Source organism: Bombina bombina, chromosome 2 (genome assembly GCF_027579735.1).
Source record: "Bombina bombina isolate aBomBom1 chromosome 2, aBomBom1.pri, whole genome shotgun sequence".
NCBI lineage: Eukaryota > Metazoa > Chordata > Amphibia > Anura > Bombinatoridae > Bombina > Bombina bombina.
The window spans coordinates 492,283,514-492,308,282 of record NC_069500.1 but is presented as its reverse complement, the minus strand read 5'-3'; the positions used below and the strand labels follow the sequence as shown (position 1 = coordinate 492,308,282).

At 38.5% G+C, this 24,769-nt stretch overlaps 1 protein-coding gene across 2 annotated transcripts in view; it reads left to right on the top strand.

Moving 5' to 3' along the window:
- The window catches only part of GAL3ST1 (galactose-3-O-sulfotransferase 1), an 89,734-nt gene extending 67,970 nt beyond the window's left edge, over nucleotides 1-21,764 (top strand). For both annotated transcript variants that reach the window (XM_053702209.1, XM_053702210.1), the window contains exons 2-3: nucleotides 8,538-8,671; nucleotides 19,827-21,764. In XM_053702209.1, the coding sequence (XP_053558184.1) occupies nucleotides 8,538-8,671; nucleotides 19,827-20,976 (1,284 nt within the window). In that variant the 3' untranslated portion in view covers nucleotides 20,977-21,764. The remainder of the gene's footprint in view (nucleotides 1-8,537; nucleotides 8,672-19,826) is intronic.
- Nucleotides 21,765-24,769: the final 3,005 nt, after the last annotated feature.

Here is a 24,769-nt window from a genome sequence, read left to right as displayed (position 1 = left end):
TGTAAAAAACAATGTAAAGTGCCACTACCTTTTTTTTATTAACTTCTGTGACGCATAACATATTTGATTTGATTGCATTCCTCGTGTTTAGTTGTAGTGTTTAGCATACCTTTTTTTAGTGTTTAGTTGTAACCACAGCACAGGCAGCTTGATTTTAACTATTTTGTGGTTTGTATTTTTATGCTCCCAGAGTGTATTGGCCATTGACAAACATGTAAATTAAGATACATTTTTAACTGGAAAATTAAACGGCTAGATTACGAGTTTTTGTCAGTAATGGTGTGCGTGGCTAACGGAATTAAGGTAGAAAAAATCCTATTGGCTGATCCAATCGGCCAATAGGATTGAGCTTGCATTCTATTGGCTGTTCCAATCAGCCAGTAGAATGCGAGCTCAATCCTATTGGCTGATTGGATCAGCCAATAGGATTTTTTCTACCTTAATTCCGATTGGTTGGTAGAATTCTATCAGCCAATCGGAATTGAAGGGACACCATCTTGGATGATGTCACTTAAAGGTACTGTCATTTATTGTTAGTCGTCGGATGGAAGAGGAATCTCCGCGTCGGATGGCTTGAAGATGTATCCGCTCCGAATAGATGAAGATAGAAGATGCCGCCTGGATGAAGACTTCTGCCCGTCTGGAGGTCCTCTTCTGCCCGGATCGGATGAAGACTTCTGGCCGTCTGGAGGACCACTTCTGCCTGGTTGGGTGAAGACGTCTCAAGGTAGGGTGATCTTCAAGGGGGTAGTGTTAGGTTTTATTAAGGGGGAATTGGGTGGGTTTAGAGTAGGGTTGGGTGTGTGGGTGGTGGGTTTTAATGTTGGGGGGTATTGTCTTTTTTTTTACAGGTAAAAGAGCTGATTACTTTGGGGCAATGCCCCGCAAAAGGCCCTTTTAAGGGCTATTTGTAATTTAGTATAGGGTAGGGGTTTTTATTATTTTGGGGGGGTTTTTTTTATTAGGGGGATTAGATTAGGTGTAATTAGTTTAAAATTCTTGTAATTATTTTATTATTTTCTGTAATTTAGTGGTTTTTTTTTCGTACTTTAGTTAATTTAATTTAATTGTAATTAATTGTAGTTAATTTAGGTAATTTATTTAATTATAGTGTAGTGTTAGGTGTAATTGTAACTTACATAAAAAGAGAGAAGTGCTCAACCTGGGAACGAACAATAGCATAATAGCTTGTTCTATGGCTAGTTACCACCCAAGAAGCAGCCTCTTTTTGCTCAACATGTGCCTTTCACAGAGAAGAACTTTCCTGAAGCATATCAGTCTGATCCTGACTTCACAGTGCAGTCCAGCCCCGAAATACCAGGCAATCCCTCTCTGAACGAGAGAAACGGCAAAACCCCAGACGTACGTTTCGGCCTATTGTGGGCCTCGTCAGTGAGGTGCAGCCATATCCCTCTAGGCACACTGAGCAACGGGTCCACGTCTGTATTCCCGCATCACACTTAGGGAGACTTCCCTAAGTGTCATAATTTGCATAAATAAAAAGAGAGAAGTGCTCAACCTGGGAACGAACAATAGCATAATAGCTTGTTCTATGGCTAGTTACCACCCAAGAAGCAACCTCTTTTAACTCAACATGTGCCTTTCACAGAGAAGAACTTTCCTGAAGCATATCAGTCTGATCCTGACTTCACAGTGCAGTCCAGCCCCGAAATACCAGGCAATCCCTCTCTGAACGAGAGAAACGGCAAAACCCCAGACGTACGTTTCGGCCTATTGTGGGCCTCGTCAGTGAGGTGCAGCCATATCCCTCTAGGCACACTGAGCAACGGGTCCACGTCTGGATTCCCGCATCACACTTAGGGATACTTCCCTAAGTGTCATAATTTGCATAAATAAAAAGAGAGAAGTGCTCAACCTGGGAACGAACAATAGCATAATAGCTTGTTCTATGGCTAGTTACCACCCAAGAAGCAACCTCTTTTAACTCAACATGTGCCTTTCACAGAGAAGAACTTTCCTGAAGCATATCAGTCTGATCCTGACTTCACAGTGCAGTCCAGCCCCGAAATACCAGGCAATCCCTCTCTGAACGAGAGAAACGGCAAAACCCCAGACGTACGTTTCGGCCTATTGTGGGCCTCGTCAGTGAGGTGCAGCCATATCCCTCTAGGCACACTGAGCAACGGGTCCACGTCTGGATTCCCGCATCACACTTAGGGATACTTCCCTAAGTGTCATAATTTGCATAAATAAAAAGAGAGAAGTGCTCAACCTGGGAACGAACAATAGCATAATAGCTTGTTCTATGGCTAGTTACCACCCAAGAAGCAACCTCTTTTTGCTCAACATGTGCCTTTCACAGAGAAGAACTTTCCTGAAGCATATCAGTCTGATCCTGACTTCACAGTGCAGTCCAGCCCCGAAATACCAGGCAATCCCTCTCTGAACGAGAGAAACGGCAAAACCCCAGACGTACGTTTGGGCCTATTGTGGGCCTCGTCAGTGAGGTGCAGCCATATCCCTCTAGGCACACTGAGCAACGGGTCCACGTCTGGATTCCTGCATCACACTTAGGGAGACTTCCCTAAGTGTCATAATTTGCATAAATAAAAAAAGAGAAGTGCTCAACCTGGGAATGAACAATAGCATAATAGCTTGTTCTATGGCTAGTTACCACCCAAGAAGCAACCTCTTTTTGCTCAACATGTTAATGATAGTGTAGGTGTAATTGTAACTTAGGTTAGGGTTTATTTTACAGGTAAATTTGTACTTAATTTTTTACTAGGAAGTTATTAAATAGTTAATAACTTTTTAATAACTATTGTACCTAGTTAAAATAAATACAAAGTTGCCTGTAAAATAAAAATAAACCCTGAGATAGATACAATGTAATTATTAGTTATATTGTAGCTAGCTTTGGGTTTATTTTATAGGTAAGTATTTAGTTTTAAATAGGAATCATTTATTTAATTGTAGTAATTTTTTTTGATTATTTTAAATTATATTTAAGTTAGGGGGGTTAAGGTTAGACTTAGGTTTAGGGGTTAATACATTTAATATAGTGGTGGCAACATTGGGGTCGGCAGATTAGGGGTTAATAAATGTAGGTAGGTGTCGGCGATGTTACGGATGTCAGATTAGGGGTTAATAAAATTTAACTAGTGTTTGCAAGGCGGGAGTGCGGCGGTTTAGGGGTTAATATATTTATTGAAGTGGCGGCGATGTCTGGTCGGCAGATTAGGGGTTAAAAAATGTATTTAAGTGTTTGCGATGTGCGGGGGGGCCTCGGTTTAGGGGTTAATAGGTAGTTTATGGGTGTTAGTATACTTTTTAGCACTTTAGTTAAGAGTTTTATGTTATGGCATTAGCCCATAAAACTCTTAACTACTGACTTTTAAATGCGGTAGGAGTCTTGACAGGAGAGGGTCTACCGCTCACTTTTTCCAAGACTCGTAATACCAGCGTTAGGCAAATCCCATTAAAAATATTGACGTAAGTGGATTTGCAGTATGCTCGAGTCGCTGAAAAAAGTGAGCGGTACACCTGTTCCTGCCAGACTCGTAATACCAGCGGGCGTTAAAAAGAAGCGTAGGACCTCTCACGCAAGACTCGTAATCTGGGCGAAAGTGTTTTAGTCATTTTTTTTTCAAAACTGCACAGCCCTAATATATATATATATATATATATATATATATAAAATAGTTGTGGGATAAACACTCTCATCTCCTCATTGACTGGCCAGGGTATCAGGAACAATGGTTTTCAATACTGCAAAATAGATCCGCACTCACTGGACTTTAAATAACAAAACTTGGTTTGTTGTTGTGAGGTTTCGGAGATCAAACCGTCCCCTTCATCATTTGGTCTGATGAAGGGGACGGTTTGATCCCCGAAACGTAACAACAATAAACCAAGTTTTGTTATTTAAAGTCCAGTGAGTGCGGATCTATTTTGCAGTATATATACAGTATATATCTATATATATATCGGGGCTCAAAATTTCCACTAGCGATTGGCTAGTAGAAATTAAACCGTGGTGAGTAGTGAAAAATAGTGAGTTAATGTTAAATCAATATTCACTCACTATTGAAGGCTGGAAGTAGATTTTTCAATGTGCGGGTGGACATGATATGCTGTAGCGTATGCTGTCGGCATTTATAATTGCACAAGCATTTCTAGTCAAATGCTTGTACAATCCTGCTCCCTGCACATTTGCAGCCGCTAGCAGGCGGTGTCAATCAACCCGATTGTATCCAATCGGGCTGATTGCTGTCCGCCACCTCAGAGGTGATGGACGAGTTAAGGAGAAGCAGTCTTATGACCGCTGCTTCTTAACTTACATTTCCAGCGAGCCGGAAAGTACCAGGGTAGATTGGGGTAGATTTACCAAGCAGTGGATGCTGCTAAGTGATTCGATGCAGCAATGAAATGCAGCTGTAAAGATAAAGCGTTGGCTTGAACATGGAGCGTCGCTGTGAAGATGGAGCGCAGTTGCGTCAGTGTGGAAGTGCTGAGAAGAAGCAGAGGGAGAGGCATCACTAACAGAAGTGTGGATTATGTGATATAAGAAGGGCTCTGATCTGTCTGATTTGTGGGCAGTACAAAATGAGGAGATTGGAGGCCATATGTAAATAGAGAAGGCTCTCTGGTTGCCAGTACCAACTAAGTAGCATTTCTGAATTTACGTGGAGTTGTTTGCATAAAAACATGAGCTTAAAGGGACAGTTTAGTCAAAATTAAACTTTCGTGATTCAGACAAGGCATGCAATTTAAACAACTTTCTTTGCAATTTACAATTATCATCAAATATGCTTTGTTCTCTTAGTATTATTTGTTAAAAGATAAAGCTAGATAGGCTTATATGTGTCGGATATGCAAAACTGGGTAGTGGGTAATAAAGGCCAAAAAAATCTGCTTTAAAATAGCAATACACTACTTGGAGCTAGCTGTTGATTACACATATTGTATGTCTTTTGTCATAGGCTCACTGGCTGTGTTCAGCAAGGTACCAGTAGTGCATTGCTACTTTAGAGCTAACATGTGTTATGTGCTTAACCCTTCTGCAGGGCCTCCCTGTAGTGTAGTTGCAATTACCTGGGTTAAACACATGGGAGTTGACCAGAATCCTTTAGAAAATTTGATCTAATAATTTTTCTACTAAATTAACCATTAAATTCTAGGGGGATGTTTATAGATAAATCACCGGGTAAGCTTTTCTAAAGGATTCTGATGAACCCCATAGTTCTATTCAACCAAATACAATATATGCTATAACTACACATGATTGTGGGGTATTCTGGACCACAGTGCCCTCCACAAATATTGGCACCCTTGGTAAATATGAGCAAAGAGGCTGTGAAAATGTGTCTTTTTTGTTTAACCTTTTGTCAAAAAAATACACAAAAATACTCATGGATATCGAACAATTGCAAACACAAGTTTATCCCAAAAAAATCTTTGTTAAATATAAGTGTAGCACAATTATTTTCACCCTTTTAGTCAATGCTTTGTGCTACCTCCCTTTGCCAAGATAACCGCTCTGAGTCTTCTCCTATAATGCCTGATGAGGTTGGAGAATACATGGCAAGGGAGCTGTTTTTATTGCCTAAAAGCTCTATTTTAGTTTCATCTGATCATAGAACCCGATCCCATTTGAAGTTCTAGTAGTGTCTGGCAAACTGAAGACACTTGAGTTTGTTTTTAGATGAGAGTAGAAGTTTTTTTCTTGAAACACTTTCAAACAACTTGAGGTGATGTTGTATTGTAGTTTTGGAGACTTTATGACCCCAAGACGCAAATAACTTCTGCAATTCTCCAGTTGTGATCGTTGGAGATATTTTGGCCACTAGAACCATCCTCTTCACAATGTGTTGAGACACACGTCCTCTTCCCAGTTGATTCACAACATTTCCAGTTAAAGGGACAGTTTACTCAAAAAATTTCTCCCCTTTAATTTGTTCCCAATGATCCACTTTACCTGCTGGAGTGTATTAAATTGTTTACACGTAGCTCCTTTACCCTTATATTGGCATTTGAAATTGTTAATTTAGCATGTGGTATCCCCACCTATTCTGAAAGTTTGTGGCCGCGCGTACCAGCTATAGATAAGCTTTGTAAACACAGCCAGCAGAAGAACTTACACTCCCAGTCGGATATAGCAGAGATAAGGTAATAAAATGTTGATTTTCCATTGTTCTCTCAAAGTATTGGTGATTGTTTTAAGGACAGATATAAGATAAAGAAGCAGGTATATGTGCACAATGTGATACAGTAATGAGATCTGATTATACCTACAAGCTCAACCAATTTTATTAGGCTGTGGCTTCAAAACACAAAATCAGAGCTTTAATATACAGAAATAAATCTTAAAAAGCTAATTTTCATAAATTTTTTACTCTGCAGTTGGTAAAAAAAGCAATCGTAAACCCATTAAGGGAAAAACTATTTTAAGGTATACTGTCCCTTTAACTGGAACTTCTTAATTATTGCCATGATGGTGGAAATGAGCATTGCCAATGCTTTTGCTATTTTCTTTTAGCCACTTCCCATTTTGTGAAGCTCAATAACCTTTTTGGTGCACATCACAGCTATATTCCTTGGCCTTACCCATTGTGATGAATGACTAAGAGAATTTGGCCAGTATGTTACCTCATATTTATACCCCTGTGAAACAGGAAGTCATAGTTGAACAATTTCCTGTTTCTAGTCACCCAGGTGTACTAAAAAATATAAAATATCAATGGGAATATACTTCAAATATATTTTTCTCATTTGAATTCATAGGGGTGCCAATAATTGTGCCACTGAACAGTGGGCTGAAAGAATTTTAAAGATTTTGTGACATAGAAGAAGGGTAAAAGGAACAGTGATAATTTCTTTATTGTTATCAAATGATTTGAATATACAATTATTTGTTTAAGTGCTTACAGGCTATATACCACCTCACTATATGTTACAGATGCATTAATTTTGTGTGAGCTGGGTATATACTTGCTCTCTGTATAAAATAAGAGGCTACAGAACAGTATATTTATGTTAAATTACTTGCCCACTGCATGTGAAGCATTTTGACATCTTTAAATACTGGCTTATTAGCTGCTGTCTGTTTGTACAATTACTGATTTAGGGCCAGATTACAAGTGGAGCGCTAAATATCACATTTGTGAAAGTGATGTTTGTGCTCCACTGAGTAATACCAGCACATTGCTAATGTGCGCTGGTATTGCAAGTTTATAGCAATGCTGGGAACTTGATCTCTGGCTAATAATATAAGCGCTAATTGCTACCACGAGCTTGCGATAGCAATAACCAGCCACTTGTACACCTGGGTGACTCCAGATTTGCAAAGACATTTTACAAGCCTCACACCTAACCTCAGACTCCAAGCACAAGCCCACCAATCCTTCCCAACCACCACCCACCTTATTGTTTACCTTAATATATTCACACACCTAACAGTAATTATGTGCAGCTGTCACTAATAATCCAGGATAGAGAAACCACTTCAGACTCACAGCCTTTGTACTGACATTTTACCACATTCTTTTACACTTTTCCAAATCTCACTTGCTCAGTCACCACACAAGGCTTGAGAGCCTTTCTACCTGCAGGCCACTTTGTATTTAAAGGGACAGTTTACTCAAAAATGTCCTCCCCTTTAATTTGTTCCCAATGATCCACTTTACCTGCTGGAGTGTATTAAATTGTTTACAAGTAGCTCCTTTACCCTTATATTGGCATTTGAAATTGTTGATTTAGCATGTGGTATCCCCACCTATTCTGAAAGTTTGTGGCCGCAGGTCCAAGCTATAGATAAGCTTTGTAAACACAGCCAGCAGAAGAAATTTACAATCCCAGTAGGATATAGCAGAGATAAGGTAATAAAATGTTGATTTTCCATTGTTCTCTCAAAGTACTGGTGATTGTTTTATGGACAGATATAAGATAAAGAAGCAGGTATATGTACACAATGTGATACAGTAATGAGGTCTGATTATACCTACAAGCTCAACCCATTTTATTAGGTTGTGGCTTCAAAACACAAAATCAGCTAATTCATATACACAAATAAGCCATAAAAAGATAATTTTCATACATTTTTTACTCTGCAGTTGGTAAAAAAAGCAATTGTAAACACATTAAGGGAAAAACTATTTTACAGTATACTGTCCCTTTAAAGTGAACTACTACTGATTGTGCTCAAGGGCAGGGCGTTTCTCTCCTTTTGTATAACTGAATTATCACACCTACAACTGTTATTTACCCCTAGTGTAATCTGTTGGTGCTTTTTAAATAAATGATAGTGGGCGGGCTATAAATTAGCGCTCCACTTGTAATCTAATATCTATTGTCTGCAATTTGTTCTAGACAAATAAAGGATAATGTGTTACATATTAAAGGGTAGTGAATAAAGAAATGGGTTATGAAGGAATGAAATAAGTAAGAGGGAAGAAGGGTATGTAAATAGGAAAAGGGGGTTGGGTAAACAATGCAGTAGCACCCTACAAGTACTTCTAACTTATATTTAGCTTTTGCTCTGTTTGCCCACCAAATTAACGTCTTGCCTTCCATTTCAGATGATGTGCATACAGACCCAGGGAAAGCTGTGCCGCTCATTGTGGAAAGGTTTAGTGTTGGGAGCTGTTTTCACCAGTTTCGTGATCCTGCTGTATTCATATGCTGTGCCCCCACTGAGCCTCGGCAGCACAGAGTGAGTCTATCTAATAAGTGTTCAGGCCATCAAACTGATTATAAACAGGCCAGAATTGTGTATTCTCTTTGTTTATGTAATTGAATTGACTGAGCCACTTCAAAGGGAAAGTAAACACCTTGTAATTACAAAACACTTCTCTTGTCCTGCTAACGAATAACCTAGCAACCAAGTCTAAACAAATTTAAACCTTGTTTGCTGCAATTGATTTTGTATAGCCAAACTCCACCTACCACTTGTCTTATTTGGAGGAACCAATCTTGGCTTGAGTCTGCAGCTGACAAGGCTAACCCCAGTCATTATGCAGGACAAAGTGCATTGTTTTGCAATTCTTAAACCAATTAGGTAAAATATGTAGCAGGATTTAGCTCGAGAAACCTTCAGTTTGCATTTTCAGTTCTGAGCATTAGATAAGCCACACTTTTCAGAGCTAAATTACATGAAAAGGGGGCAAAATAAACAGTGGACATTGTTTTACTATGCTTAGGTAAACATTTTATATTAAAATGAAATCTCACGGTGTTTACTGATAATATTCCTTTAATAAAGCAGAGTGGTCTGGAAGTTGTTGCTTATATGTGGCATGAAACCATTTTGGACACTCCCAGAAAACCTGTATATTCATATGGGACTTGTAGAAGTAGACCAAGGGCTATAATTCTTTAAAACTTTTTGGTGAGTTGCAAACTGTCTCCCATAAAAGTAATATAGCTCTCTGGAATAGAGAATCCCCCAGGGCAGAGCGAATGTGACAGGCAGCATCCGGTGCTGATAACAATTTGTTTTTCAAATTAAATACAAAGCAAATTGCATTGTTTCTTTCATGTAATTGGCAAGAGTCTATGAGCTAGTGACGTATGGGATATACACTCCTACCAAGAGGGGCAAAGTTTCCTAAACCTCAAAATGCCAATAAATACACCCCTCACCACACCCACAATTCAGTTTTTACAAACGTTGCCTCCTATGGAGATGTTGAAGTAAGTTTGTGCTTGATTTTCTTCTGTGATATGCGCTTCTCTGCATTTTGAAGCCTGATTCCTCTCAGAGTACAGTGTTTGTCAGAGGGATGTGAAGAGAGTATCACCTATTGATTCTATGGTTTTCCTCACGGGAAATCTTTTCAAAGCTTCTCTGTTATCGGTCGTAGAGATTCATCTCCTACCTCCCTTTTCAGATCGACAATATACTCTCATATTCCATTACCTCTACTGATACTTTTTCAGTACTGGTTTGGCTATCTGCTATATGTGGATGGGTGTCTTTTGGTAAGTATGTTTTTCATTACATAAGACACTCTCAGCTATGGTTTGGCACTTTATGTATTAATATAAAGTTTTAAATATATGTATTGTACTTATGTTTGCCATGAGTCAGGTTTATGTATATTTCCTTTTGCAGACTATCAGTTTCAAAATTGGGAAATATATTTAGGAAGTTATTTTTTCTTACCTGGGGTATAGTCTTTTCTTCAAATTGACTGTTTTTTTCATTAATTTTCGCGGGCAAAATTAGGCTTGCTGGGTCGCAAAATGCTAATATTTATTGCGTCATTCTTGGCGCAAGATTTTTTTTGCGCAAAGTTATGTTCAGTGACGCAAATTCATAATTTCTGGCGTCTTAGTTGACGCCAGGTTTCCTTGCCCAAGGTTGCGTTTGCCATGACGCAAGTTTCGTCATTTCCGGATGTTGTTAGTGCCAAAAAATTTCATTTTGAGTTGTGCGTCATACTTGGCACCAAATAATTTAATTATTTAAACCCCACTTCCTATATGCCTCTTGCCTTTTTATATGCTCAGAGGGCTATGCTGTTTGCATTTTTTTCCCATTCCTGAAACTGCCATATAAGGAAATTAATCATTTTGCTTTATATGTTGTTGTTTTTTCTCTTACATTTGCAAGATGTCTCAATCTGATCCTGTCTCAGAAACCACTGTTGGAACCCTGCTGCCTTATAACAGTTCTACCAAAGCTAAGTGTATCTGTTGTAAGTTAGCAGAGATTATATCTCCAGTTGTAGTATGTAACAGTTGTCATAATAAGCTTTTACATGCAGAGAATGTATCCATCAGTACTAGTACAATGCCTGTTGTTCCTTCAACATCTAATGTACATGATATCCCTGTGAATATAAAAGTTTTTATTGCTGATGCGATTCAGAAGGCTTTGTCTGCTATTCAGCCTTCTAATAAGAGTAAAAGGTCTTTTAAAACTTCTCATAAAGTTGATGAAATTTCAAATGACCCACAACATACTGAATTATCCTCCTCTGATGAGGATCTATCTGGTTCAGAAGATCTTACCTCAGATATTGACACTGACAAATCTACTTACCTTTTTAAGATGGAGTATATCCGTTCCTTGTTAAAAGAAGTGTTGATTACTTTGGATATTGAGGAAACTAGTCCTCTTGATACTAAAACTAGTAAACATTTAAATTCTGTTTATAAACCTCCTGTGGTTACTCCAGTGGTTTTTCCAGTTCCTGATGCTATTTCTGATATGATTTCAAATGAATAGAATAGGCCTGGTACTTATTTTATTCCTTCTTCTAGGTTTAAAAAGTTGTATCCTTTGCCAGCAGTTAGATTGGAGTTTTGGGAAAAAATCCCTAAAGTTGATGGGGCTATTTCTACTCTTGCCAAACGTACTACTATTCCTATGGAAGATAGTACTTATTTTATGGACCCTTTAGATAGGAAACTTGAATCGTATCTAAGGAAAGCTTATTTATTTTCTGGCTACATTCTTAGGCCTGCTTTATCCATGGCTGATGTTGCAGCTGCATCAGCTTTTTGGTTGGAAAGCTTAGCGCAACAGGAAACATCCTGATTTGTCTAGCATTGTTCGCTTGCTTCAACATTCTAACCATTTTATATGTGATGCTATTTTTGATATCATCAATATTGATGTTAAATCTATGTCTTTAGCTATTTTAGCTAGAAGAGCTTTGTGGCTCAAATATTGGAATGCTGACATGGTATCTAAGTCTAGATTACTATCTCTTTCTTTCCAAGGTAATAATTTATTTGGATCTTAGTTGGATTCAATTATTTCAACTGTCACTGGGGGGAAGGGAGTTTTTTTACCTCAGTATAAAAGATCTAAGGGTAAATCTAAAGCTTCTAATCATTTTCGTTCTTTTCGACAGAATAAGGAACAGAAAGTCAATCCTTCCCCGAAGGAATCTGGTTGTAATTGGAAACCTTCTTCAATTTGGAATAAATTCAAGCCTTTGAAGGTGCGGCCCTCATTCCAGCTCAGCTGGTGGGGGGCAGATTAAAAATTTTCAAAAACATTTGGGCAGATTCTGTCCAAAATCAATGAATGTAGAGTATTGTCTCTCAAGGGTATCAAATAGGATTCAGAGTAAGACCTCCTGTGAGAAGATTTTTTCTCTCACACGTTCCAGCAAATCCAATGAAGGCTCAGACTTTTCTGAAGTGTGTTTCAGATCTGGAGCTTTCAGGGGTAATCATACCAGTTCCGTTTCAGGAACAGGGTCTGGGGTTTTATTCAAATCTATTCATTGTCCCAAAGAGAGAAAATTCATTCAGGCCAGTTCTGGATCTGAAAATGTTGAATCATTTTCTAAGAGTGCCAACTTTCAAAATGGTGACTATAAGGACTTTTCTGCCTTTTGTTCAGCAAGGTCATTATATGTCCACGATAGATTACAGGACACATATCTTCATATTCAGATTCATCCAGACCACTATCGGTTTCTAAAATTCTCTTTTCTAGACAAGCATTGCCAATTTGTTGCTCTTCTATTTGGCCTAGCGACAGCTCCAATAATTTTTTCAAAGGTTCTCGGTGCCCTACTCTCTGTAATCAGAGAACAGGGTATTGTGGTGTTTCCTTATTTGGACGATATCTTGGTACTAGCTCAGTCTTTACATTCTGCTGAATCTCACAAGAATCAACTAGTGTTGTTTCTTCAAAGACATGGTTGGAGGATCAATTTACCAAAAAGTTCCTTGATTCCTCAGACAAGGGTAACCTTTTTAGGTTTCCAGATATATTCAGTGTCCATGACTCTGTCTCTAACAGACAAGAGACAAATAAAATTGGTTTCAGCTTGTCAAAACCTTAAGTCTCAATCATTCCCTTCATTGGCTATGTGCATGGAAGTTATAGGTCTCATGACTGCAGCATCAGACGCGATCCCCTTTGCTTGTTTTCATATGAGACCTCTTCAGCTTTGTATGCTGAATCAATGGTGCAGGGATTATACAAGTATATCACAATTAATATCCTTAAATCTCAATGTTCGACTCTCTCTGACTTGGTGGTTAGATCTCCATCGTATAGTTCAAGGGGCCTCTTTTGTTTGTCCAACCTGGACTGTAATCACAACAGACGCAAGTCTTTCAGGTTGGGGAGCTGTCTCCCAGCTCTTGTCTAATTCCTGCGGTACATATCCCAGGTGTAGACAATTGGGAAGCGTATTTTCTCAGCCGTTAGACTTTACATCCTGGGGAGTGGTCTCTCCATCCAGATGTGTTTTTTCAGATTGTTCAGATGTGGGGTCTTCCAGAAATAGATCTGATGGCTTCCCATCTAAACAAGAAACTTCCCAGGTACTTGTCCAGGTCCAGGGATCCTCAGGCAAAGTCGGTGGATGCGTTAGCAGTTCCTTGGTTTTTCTAACCTGCTTATATCTTCCCGCCCCTAGTTCTTCTTCCAAGAGTGATCTCCAAGATCATCATGGAACAATCGTTTGTGTTCCTGGTAGCTCTAGAATGGCCTCGCCGGTTCTGGTATGCGGATCTTGTCTGAATGTCCAGTTGCCAACCTTGGCCACTTCCTTTAAGACCAGACCTTCTGTCTCAAGGACTGTTTTTCCATCAGGATCTCAAATCGTTAAATTTGAAGTTATGGAAATTGAACGCTTAGTGCTTAGTCATAGAGGTTTCTCTGACTCAGTGATTGATGCTATGTTACAGGCTCGTAAATCTGTTTCTAGGAAGATTTATTATCGAGTTTGGAAGACTTATATTTCATGGTGTTCTTCTCATAAATTCTCCTGGCATTCTTTTAGAATTCCTAGAATTTTACAGTTTCTTCCGGATGGTTTGGATAAAGGTTTGTCTGCAAGTTCCTTGAAGGGACAAATCTCTGCTCTTTCTGTTTGTTTGTTTTAAACTTTTATTTATAACCAATAATGGGTACAATAATACAAAGTATGTCATTAGTCCACCTCGCAGGGTGTGTTAAAAGATAGAAATTTCAGTACAGTAAATTCTATCGACATAATATATAACTTCGTATTTTCAATGGATCTACGAGTGTTCTAGTAGATATGTGCTTGTACCACAATATTGGGGTTTTATTAATATTAAATCTAACATAAAATATAGACACACAAACCAAACAAACAAACAAACAAACCTAATCAAACACACAAGAAATAAGCATTCCCCTTTACTAAGATGCTGAGAATCTCAGCATGAGTAGCAGACTGTACAGTGCTCCAATCTATGATAGTAGCAGAATTTCTAGAGGAATGGGATAGCAAATTAAGGTGCTAAGCAGTGTTCATATGCACCTGAGCTACATAAAATAATGATGAGATCTATGTTATTAGCTTAATACCAAGAATGTTAAGATAATTTTTACGCAAATCTTCAGCTTAAATCAGAGTGCCTCTACGGAGTTGGGAAGAGGCCTTAAGATTCAATACATACATAACTTAACTAAGCAGCTTCATAATGCTTTTCAATCTAAGTAGCAGGCATGTTCAACATTAATAGTTTCCTTGATCAAGGTGAGAAAAACTCAAGCCAGTAAATACACAAAATAAAAATATAAATAAAGCAAGAACAGCAAAGCCAGAATGTAAAACTTTCCCCTTATTCACTCTTCTAAAGTAGGAATTATTACAAGATGATATATGCATAAGGATCTGGAGTGTCATGAACGCGGGAGCATACCCAAATATGCCAACCCCCAGCCATACCAGTTACAGTTTAATAGGAGAGGTGCATCACCTACCTTTAATCAAGGTAGCAGGGTTCTCAACTATGAATGCGATATAAGAGAACCTTCAGAGATGGCATAAGGTGATATATGGCGTCATTAATAATAGACTGCTCCAGTTTCGAGGACATATATAGTTGTGATGTTCACTAGGAGGTATTATCAGGCATTGATAAACAAATAATAAGTTTATATGCTTAAGAGTTCAGAGTATGTGATAGGCTTCAATATCTTAGTGCACCCAAGTTAATATTCAGATGAATGTGAAGCGGAACAAGTGGCATAAAAAATAAAAAATAAAATAAAACAGCATATAGAACACATCCACACAAAGAGGGTGATGGGGGGGGGGGGAGAAAGTACAAGTGTAAACAAAAGAAAATTAGATAAACAACTTATCGTAACATTAACACACACACACATAACATCACAAATCAAACAAGCATACTAAGCAGACAGACACAGACTAACCAGTCCTATTGATAATAATATTGTGAGGCTTAGCATGAGTGGCTGTCTGATCTAGCAATGCCCAAATCTGTGTTTACAAAGGATTTCCTAAGGGTGAAGGCTAGCAGAGTGGGGTGCTGAGCAGCTTTCCCATTCAACTGAGCCATATAATATAATGATGGGTTCTATATTATTAGTATAATACTAGAATTATTATGAAAGTTTACACAGTAACTGACATGTTCAAAATTAATAGTTTTCTTGATCAGGATGAAAGAAACATTGGGACTCAAATTGATATTCACTTTTCAAGAGCAGAGATTTTTTACAAATTTATATCTGTACATAAGGAGCTGAAATATCCTGAGTGTGGAAATATAAATACATGTTATATAGCTACAAGTTTGGGAAACTTTGCCCCTCCTGGTAGGATTGTATATCCCATACGTCACTAGCTCATGGACTCTTGCCAATATGAAAGAAATGAATTTATCAGGTAAGTTCTTACATAAATTATATTTATCAGCATTTCTTGTATTTGCTACTAGTTTTGCATACATATCTTTTTCTGTCAGTACAATAAGTGCATTGCATATTTTAAAACCAACTCACCAGTTTACCTTTGGTGAGATAGAACAGTGAGTAATACAAGGGTAGAATGCTTATATAATGTGATGAGATGCCCATGAAACATGAAAATTGTACTGTTTTTTGTTTTTATATGATTTTTTTTTTTTTTATATTGAAATTACATACGGCTAGATTACAAGTTTTGTCGGTAAAGACTAGCGTTGCTAACGCTCCTTTTTTTTCCAGCGCTCACTTTAAACAATGCTGGTATTACAAGTTTTCTGAATGGCTGCGTTAGCCTCAGAAAAGTGAGCGTTGAGCAAATTTAGCGCCACTTCTACCTGTAATACCAGCGTTGCTTACGGTAGCGGTAAGATGGCAAAACGTGGAGCTGAGCTGGCTGAAAAAAACCTAACACCTGCAAAAAAGCAGCGTTCAGCTCCTAACGCAGCCCCATTGTTTCCTATGGGAAAATACTTTCTAAGTCTACACCTAACCACCCTAACATGAACCCCGAGTCTAAACACCCCTAACCTTACACTTATTAACCCCTAATCTGCTGCCCCCGACATCCTCGCCACCTGCATTATATTATTAACCCCTAATCTGCCGCTTCGGACACCGCCACCACCTACATTATACTTATGAACTCCTAATTTGCTGCCACTAACATCGCCGACACCTTATATTTATTAACCCCTACTCTGCCGCCCCCAACCTCGCCGCCACCTACCTACAATTATTAACCCCTAATCTGCCGCCCCCAACGCCCCCGCTACTATATTAAATATATTAACCCCTAAACCTAAGTCTAACCCTAACACCCCCCTAACTTAAATCTATTTTTAATCAATCTAAATAAAATTACTATAATTAAATAAATTATTCCTATTTAAAAATAAATACTTACCTATAAAATAAACCATAAGATAGCTACAATATAACTAATAATTACATTGTAGCTATTTTAGGATTTATATTTATTTTACAGGAAACTTTGTATTTATTTTAACTAGGTACAATAGCTATTAAATAGTTAATAACTATTTAATAGCTACCTAGTTAAAATAATTACAAAATTACCTGTAAAATAAATCCTAACCTAAGTTACAAATACACCTAACACTACATTATCAATAAATTAATTAAATAAATTAACTACAATTGTCTAAAATAAAATACAATTAAATAAATAAACTAAACTATAGTACAAAAAAATAAACACTAAATTACAAAAAATAAAAAAATATTACAAGAAGTTTAATCTAATTACACCTAATCTAATCCCCCTAATAAAATAAAAAAGCCCCCCAAAATAATAAAATTCCCTATCCTAAACTAAATTACAAATAGCCATTAAAAGGGCCTTTTGCGGGGCATTGCCCCAAAGTAATCACCTCTTTTACCAGCCCTTAAAAGGGCTTTTTGCGGGGCATTGCCCCAAAGTAATCAGCTCTTTTACCTGTAAAAAAAGAAATACAATACCCCCCCAACATTACAACCCACCACCCACACACCCCTACTCTAAAACCCACCCGATCCCCCCTTAAAAAAACCTAACACTACCCCATTGAAGATCACCCTACCTTGAGCCGTCTTCAGCCAGCCGGGCACCGATGGGGCAGAAGAGGACATCCGGACCGGCACAAGTCTTCATCCGATCCGGCCAGAAGTCTTCATCGAATACGGGAAGAAGAGGTCCTCCAAGTGGCAGAAGTCTTCATCCAAATAGCATCTTCTATCTTCAATCAATCGGATTTTTCCTACCTTAATTCTGATTGGCTGATAGAATCCTATCAGCCAATTGGAATTCGAGGGACGCCATCTTGGATGACGTCATTTAAAGGAACCTTCATTCAGTGTTAGGACATCGGAAGAAGAGGATGGCTCCGCGTCGGCTGGATTGAAGATGGACCCGCTCCGATTGATTGAGGATAGAAGATGCCGCTTGGATGAAGACTTCTGCCGCTTGGAGGACCTCTTCTGGCCGGATCGGATGAAGACTTGTGCCAGTCCGGATGTCCTCTTCTGCCCCATCGGTGCCCGGCTGGCTGAAGACGGCTCAAGGTAGGATGATCTTCAATGGGGTAGTGTTAGGTTTTTTAAGGGCGGATCGGGTGGGTTTTAGAGTAGGGGTGTGTGGGTTGTAATGTTGGGGGGTATTGTATTTCTTTTTTTTACAGGTAAAAGAGCTGATTACTTTGGGGCAATGCCCCGCAAAAAGCCCTTTTAAGGGCTGGTAAAAGAGCTGATTACTTTGGGGCAATGCCCTGCAAAAGGCCCTTTTAAGGGCTATTTGTAATTTAGTTTAGGATAGGGAATTTTATTATTTTGGGGGGCTTTTTTATTTTATTATGGGGATTAGATTAGGTGTAATTAGATTAAACTTCTTGTAATATTTTTTTATTTTTTGTAATTTAGTGTTTGTTTTTGTACTATAGTTTAGTTTATTTAATTGTATTTTATTTTAGATAATTGTAGTCAATTTATTTAATTAATTTATTGATAGTGTAGTGTTAGGTGTATTTGTAACTTAGGTTAGGATTTATTTTACAGGTAATTTTGTAATTATTTTAACTAGGTAGCTATTAAATAGTTATTAACTATTTAATAGCTATTGTACCTAGTTAAAATAAATACAAAGTTTCCTGTAAAATAAATATAAATCCTAAAATAGCTACAATGTAATTATTAGTTATATTGTAGCTATCTTATGGTTTATTTTATAGGTAAGTATTTATTTTTAAATAGGAATAATTTAGTGAATTGTAGTAATTTTATTTAGATTTATTAAAAATAGATTTAAGTTAGGGGGGTGTTAGGGTTAGACTTAGGTTTAGGGGTTAATACATTTAATATAGTATTGGCGACGTTGGGGGCGGCAGATTAGCGGTTAATAATTGTAGGTAGGTGTCGGCGACATTGGGGGGGGCAGATTAGGGGTTAATAAAATTTAACTAGTGTTTGCGAGGCAGGAGTGCGGCGGTTTAGGGGTTAATACATTTATTATAGTGGCGGCGATGTCTGGTCGGCAGATTAGGGGTTAATAATTGTAGGTTGGTGGCGGCGACGTTGGGGACGGCAGATTAGGGGTTAATAAATATAATGTAGGTGTCGGCGATGTTAGGGGCAGCAGATTAGGGGTTCATAGGTATAATGTAGGTGGCGGCGTTGTACAGTCGGCAGATTAGGGGTTAAATAATTTTATTATATTGTTTGCAATGTGGGGGGCCTCGGTTTAGGGGTTCATAGGTAGTTTATGGGTGTTAGAGTACTTTGTAGTACTTTAGTTAAGAGCTTTATGTTCCGGCGTTAGCCCATAAAACTCTTAACTACTAACTTTTATATTCGGTAGGAGTCTTGGAGGTAGAGGGTGTACCGCTCACTTTCTTCAAGACTTGTAATACCAGCGTTAGCCAAATCCCATTAAAAAGATAGGATACGCAATTGACGTAAGGGGATTTGCGGTATGGAAAAGTCGCGGAAAAAAAGTGAGCGGTACACCTGTACCTGCCAAACTCGTAATACCAGCAGGCGTTAAAAAGCAGCGTTAGGACCCCTTAATGCTGCTTTTAAAAGCTAACGCCGAACTCATAATCTAGCCGATGCATTAAATATGATTTTCTCTGCATTAACAAAGAACGTTACAGTGCAATTTAAATTTACATTTTGCTCAGTACTTTTAATATATATTTAAATGCATACTATCAATGCATATTTAATGAGCACTTTATGATTTTTACTTCATACTTTCAGTCCAATTTTAATTAGCGGATTTTGTTTAAGTACTATACTGCAATTTATGTGTCTCTTCTTCACATAGAGATATGTAGGGAACACCCTAGTGAGATACACAGCTATAATTTGCCTTTCCAGAATTCTGTGAGGCTCCTTATTGCTCTGACGGATCTTTTTACATAATTGCACCTGAAGGGAGAGCTTTAGCGAATCAGGCCCTGAGAATGAGAATTCCAAAAAATACACATGTGAAGAGATTCATATGTTAAACACAATCATATACTAATAGTTGTATACTATAACATATTACCATGTTCTTATTTACTAAAATAAAAATGTGTAGGTTAGCAAAGATTATAAATGTTATTGTTGGTGTAGCTCATATACTCACTGCTCTCACCATTTGTTTTTTTAGGAGCCCAGTGAATATACCTTGTCTTCCTTCAACCCGCCCTAATCAATCACAGTCAACCTCCAATGCCAGCTCCCACACAAGCTGTGGGCCAAGGCACAACCTCATGTTCATGAAGACCCACAAGACAGGCAGCAGTACTATACTTAATATTCTATTCCGATATGGACAGAGCCACCATCTCCAATTTGCATTCCCACGTGGACGCAATGACTTTGATTACCCAGGATACTTCCAACGTTGGCAAGTTGAGGGCTACCATCCCGGTGCCTGTTTTAACATTATCTGTAACCATATGCGTTACCAGCATCCAGAGGTGAGCCTTTTATTGCCCCCAGATGCAACTTTTGTAACCATTCTTCGTGACCCTGCACTGCTCTTTGAATCCTCTTTTCAATACTTTGCCAAGGTGGTACCCTTAACATGGACAATACCAGGCTCTGGGGCAGAGGAAAAAATGGTCAAATTCCTACACAACCCACTTGGCTACTATGATCCCAGTGGTTTTAATGCCCACTATCTGCACAACTTATTAACATTTGACCTGGGTTATGATAATAAAATGGATGTTGGGGACCCCAGCGTGCAGCATATGGTGAAACAGCTGGATAACCGTTTCCATTTGGTAATGCTACTAGAATACTTTGATGAGTCTTTGTTACTTTTGCGTGATTTAATGTGTTGGGAGATGGATGATGTTTTGTACTTCAAGCTTAATGCCCGCAAGGACTCTAGAGGTTCCCGACTGAGTTCTGAGATGTACAAGCTCGCTCAGGATTGGAATGCACTGGACACGCTACTTTACCGCCATTTTAATGCCACGTTCTGGAAGAGGGTGGAAGATTATGGGCTGGAGAGGATGCAGCAAGATTTATTGGAGCTTAGGAGGAGGAATGAGGAGCTGAAAAGGGAATGCATAGCAGGAGGAGGACCAGTAGATGCCAGCAAAATCCAGGAATCTGGGTTGCAGCCATGGCAACCAATTGGCAAAATGTCAATCCAGGGCTACAATCTGAAGAAGAACATTTCACCGCATCATAAACAACTGTGTAGGAATATGCTGACTCCTGAGATACAATACATGAGCAAACTTGGTGCTGATTTATGGCTCACACAGCTCTGGGGTAACATCAGGTCGCTGCTGAAATGGTAACTTCTAGGTAAAAAAGAAAAAGCTTGGTAAAGATGAATAGCATGAGTTGGATGAGTTGTTAAGCTCATGAACATGTAGGTGAACTGGGAAAGTGAGTGTGAGTGAGACATTAGATCTATTTTTGAGACAATTGTACAAAGTGTTGATAATAAAATCTTTTTTTTGTGCATATTTATTCACTAGACCACACATGAAACCCTTTAAAGAGTATGTATGATAAGCATGATAGCAAGCTCTAATGATCAGACACTCAGGTTTGACAGAATACAGGATGACACATCTTTTTACTACTGCACCAGGCCGCACCCATATTCTGCACTGACTGTGAGTTAATTCTGTTTTCATGGTACATATACAATTTCAAATACAGCAAGTTGGGCTCAGATGCAGATGTCCAAGCTGCATTTGTAAATCTGAGCAGAAACAACAGATGCTTTTTGCTGTGTCACTGTACAAACAGTATTTTTTGGGTAGAGTTTGCAGTATGCTTCTTTTATTCAATATCCCAACAGGGTTTTTGTTTCCAGATGTTTGTGCAATCAAATGTGATAAAATCGTTATGGACTACACTTAGACCACTAGTTACTCTCCAGCTCTTCTGGAATTATATGATGTTGGACAGCTGATGGACATTTCAAGATTACTGCTTCTAACCTCTGTATTAGCACTGCAATTCTCATAAATCCCATTTTTACCTCAGAAAAACTGTCTGTACATTACTTTTATGTTTGTGATTTCTGTTTTAAAAAAAAATAAAACTAAGAGAAGTTGACTACTGCTATTAAAAACAGTCATCCTCTACCCATTTTGTGACATAAAAACCATTAGCACTATGGGAGTAATGGAGTGGTGCTTCGGATATCTGGTAGCGGTTTGTATCACATAAAATTGAGTCAAAACCAGCATGTTTAGTGTTGGAATACATGCACACTGTGAGCATATGTGCATATGTCTGTTAAACAGTAATAGTTGTTGATAGAAAGTATATTGCAATACATTCTTGTATTTAAATGCATATTTCAATGTTGACAGTTATGTCCATTTAAGTAGCAGAACAAAGAAGCTCCCTTTTAGTATTATTATTTTTTATTCAGCAAATGTAACCAACTTAAAGTGATGGTTAATCCAAGTGTATAACAAACGCTAGGATTTACCATCACTTAAAATAAACATTAGTTTCTCTCATTGTTTAGTAAAAAACGATGTTAAACTGACCCTATCTGTAAGGAAAGCATATCGCTAACTCAGCGCCTCCGGCCGCTCACGGCTCAGCGCTTTCTCCAATGAGGTGACGTTTTCACCTCTAAACCAATAGCCATGCTAGGATGTCAGTTGACATGCACCTCATTGAAGAAAGCGCTGTGCCATGGACGGTCGGAGGTGCTGAGTTAGAGATCCACTTTGTTTTTATGAAACAATGAAAGAAACTAATGTTTATTTTTAGTGACGGTAAATCCTAGTATTTGTTATTTACCACTTTAAGTTGCTTAGAGAAATATATGTTTTTTGAATCTACACTGTGTATCCTTGTCTTTTTTGTGCCATCCAGCGCAGGGCAAGATTTATATTTCCACCTGTACTAATACTCAGCTAGATTACGAGTTTTGCGTTATGAGTGAAAACGCTTCATAACACTGCTTTTTCACTACCGCTGCTATTACGAGTCTTGTAAAAAAGTCCTTTTTCAATGGGATGTCCATAGCGCCGGTATTACGAGTTTGCCTGTCCGGCCAAAAAGTGAGCGGTACAGCCTATAACTACAAGATCTGTACCGTCACCTGAAAGTCAGTAGTTATGAGTTTTACGTTACAATGCTGTAGCATAAAACTCATAACTATAGTGTTAAAAAGTACACTAACACCCATAAACTACCTATTAACCCCTAAACCGATGCCCTCCCGCATCACAAACACTAAAATAAAATTATTAACCCCTAATCTGCCGCTCCGGACATCGCCGCCACTATAATAAACATATTAACCCCTAAACCATTGTACTCCCACATCGCAAACACTAGTTAAATATTATTAACCCCTAATCTGCTGCCCCCAATGTTGTCGCCACCTACATACACTTATTAACCCCTATTCTGCTGTCCCTAACATCGCCGCAACCTACATTACTGTTATTAACCCCTAATCTGCTGCCCCCAAAATCGCCGCCTCCTAACTACACTTATTAATCCCTAATTTGCTGCCCCCAATGTCGCCGCCACTATACTAATGTTATTAACCCCTAAACCTAACCATAAGTCTAACCCTAACGGAACCCTAACACCCACTAACTTTAACATAATTAAAATAATTCCAAATAAAAGTTACAATGAATACCTAAATTATTCCTATTTAAAACTGAATAAATACTTACCTGTAAAATAAAACCTAGCTAGCTACAATATAACTAATAGTTATATTGTATCTAGCTTATGTTTTATTTTTATTTCACAGGTAAGTTTGTATTTATTTTAACTAGGTAGATTAGTTATTAAATAGTTATTAACTATTTACTAACTACCTAGTTACAATAAATACAAATTTACCTGTGAAATAAAACCTAACCTGTCTTACAGTTAAACCTAACATTACACTAAAATTAAATAAATTACATTAATGAAATACAATTAACTAAATTGCAAAAAATAATAAACACTAAATTACACAAAATAAAAAAGAAATGATCAAATATTTAAACTAATTACACCTAATCTAATAGCCCTATCAAAATAAAAAAAGCCCCCCAAAATAATAAAACCCCTAGCCTACACTAAACTGCCAATAGCCCTTAAAAGGGCCTTTTGCGGGGCATTGCCCCAAAGAAATCAGCTCTTTTACCTGTAAAAATAAAATACAAACAACCGCTCAACAGTAAAACCCACCTCCCACACAACCAACCCCCCAAATAAAATCCTATCTAAATAAACCTAAGCTCCCCATTGCCCTGAAAAGGGCATTTGGATGGACATTGCCCTTAAAAGGGCATTTAGCTCTTTTACATTGCCCAAAACCCTACGCTAAAAATAAAACCCACCAATAAACCTTTAATAAAACCTAACGCTAACCCCCGAAGATCCACTTACAGTTTTTGAAGACCGGACATCATCTCATCCAGCCGGGAGAAGTCTTCATCCAAGCGGCAAGAAGTCCTCAACGAAGCCGGGAGAAGTCTTCATCCAAATGACAAGAAGTCGTCCTCCAGGCGGGCAGAAGGCTTCATCCAGGTGGCATCTTCTATCTTCATCCTTCTGACGCGAGTGGCTCCATCTTCAAGACATCCGGCGCGGAGCATCCTCTTCATACGGTCCCAGCCGTACACTGAAGGGTCCCTTTAAGGGACGTCATCCAAGATGGTGTCCCTTGAATTCTGATTGGCTGATTAGAATTCTATCAGCCAATCGGAATTAAAGGGTAAAAAATCCTATTGGCTGATGAAGCTCAATCCTATTGGCTGATTGCATTAGCCAATAGGATTTTTTATCTTTTAATTCCGATTGGCTAATATAATTCTGTGTACGCCTGGGACCGTATGAAGAGGATGCTCCGCGCCGGATGCCTTGAAGATGGAGCCGCTCCGCGTCGGAAGGATGAAGATAGAAGATGCCGTCTGGATGAAGACTTCTGCCCGCCTGGAGGACGACTTCTTGCCGCTTGGACGAAGACTTTTCCTGGCTTCGTTGAGGATTTCTTGCCACTTGGATGCAGACTTCTCCTGGCTGGATGAGGATGGATGTCCGGTCTTCCAAAACTGTAAGTGGATCTTCAGGGGTTAGTGTTAGGTTTTATTAAGGGTTTATTGG